This window comes from Coptis chinensis, chromosome 9, assembly GCF_015680905.1.
Source record: "Coptis chinensis isolate HL-2020 chromosome 9, ASM1568090v1, whole genome shotgun sequence".
Taxonomy (NCBI): domain Eukaryota; kingdom Viridiplantae; phylum Streptophyta; class Magnoliopsida; order Ranunculales; family Ranunculaceae; genus Coptis; species Coptis chinensis.
This window is the reverse complement of record NC_141464.1, coordinates 48,801,387-48,802,346: the sequence shown is the minus strand read 5'-3', so window position 1 is coordinate 48,802,346 and position 960 is coordinate 48,801,387. Positions and strand designations below refer to the sequence as shown.

At 48.4% G+C, this 960-nt stretch overlaps 1 protein-coding gene across 1 annotated transcript; it reads left to right on the top strand.

Annotated features, from left to right (window-relative positions):
* The first annotated feature begins 353 nt into the window (after positions 1–353).
* LOC147476430 (uncharacterized) lies at positions 354–728 on the top strand. Its single transcript, XM_086585727.1, has one exon. It carries the CDS (start codon positions 354–356, stop codon positions 726–728), a length of 375 nt encoding a protein of 124 aa, XP_086441853.1.
* The last annotated feature ends 232 nt before the right edge of the window (positions 729–960 follow it).

Here is a 960-nt window from a genome sequence, read left to right as displayed (position 1 = left end):
AAGGAGTTTATAACAGAAGAAGAGAAGGTAGAGCAAGCACCGACCCAGGGGAGGATATTGGGGACAATCAACGTGATCTTCAGTGGAGAGATATTGAGCCACAATGCACGCCGAGATAGAATACAAAGCGGGCGAAAGCATACGCCAGAGTCCATGAATAAGCATTCATTCGCTGGCACCCTCCGGTCCGCGAATGGAAGGGGAAGTATAATGTTCACCGACGCGGACCTTCAGGCCATCGATTCCCCGCATGAGGACACGTTGGTGATCACAGTGGCGATGGGAAATTACATGGTAAAGAGGGTGTTAGTAGATCAAGGCAAAGTAAAGTAGATTTACTGTTTAGAGGGACAATGGAGGAAATGAAGATAGAAAGGAAGCAGTTGAGACCCTCGCCGACGAATTTGTATAGGTTCAATGGAAGCATGACAGAACCTTTAGGGGAGCTTCTACTCCCAGTGACCACGGGACCCGTTATAGTGTTCTCGAGATTCAAGGTGGTGGATGCCGACTCACAATACAACGCCATCATAGGAAGGAGGTGGATTCACGAGATGAAAGCAGTTCCCTCTACCTACTACCAAGTGATTCGATTCCCTACCCCTACCGGGGTATATGAGGTTCGCGGGGATCAAGTGATAGCTAAAAACAATCACCAGAGTACAGTGAAGAGATTGATCGGCGGATCAGAGGAAGAGACTTCGCGTTCCAGGAAGAGGCAGGCATAGCAATTACAAGCAGCAATCGTCGGGGAGGGGTTCATGAGTCAACAGAGGGACCGAAGACCTTGGATGAGATAGAGGTAGTGAATTTGGGAGAAGGCGATGAGGAGAAGTTCACATCAGTGGGGTCCAGTTTGTCTGAGGAATGGAAGGTTAAGTTAGTACAGTTTTTGTTTGCCAATAAAGATGTGTTTGTGTGGACGATTGAGGAGGTCACCGGATTAGACCCAGAATTCGC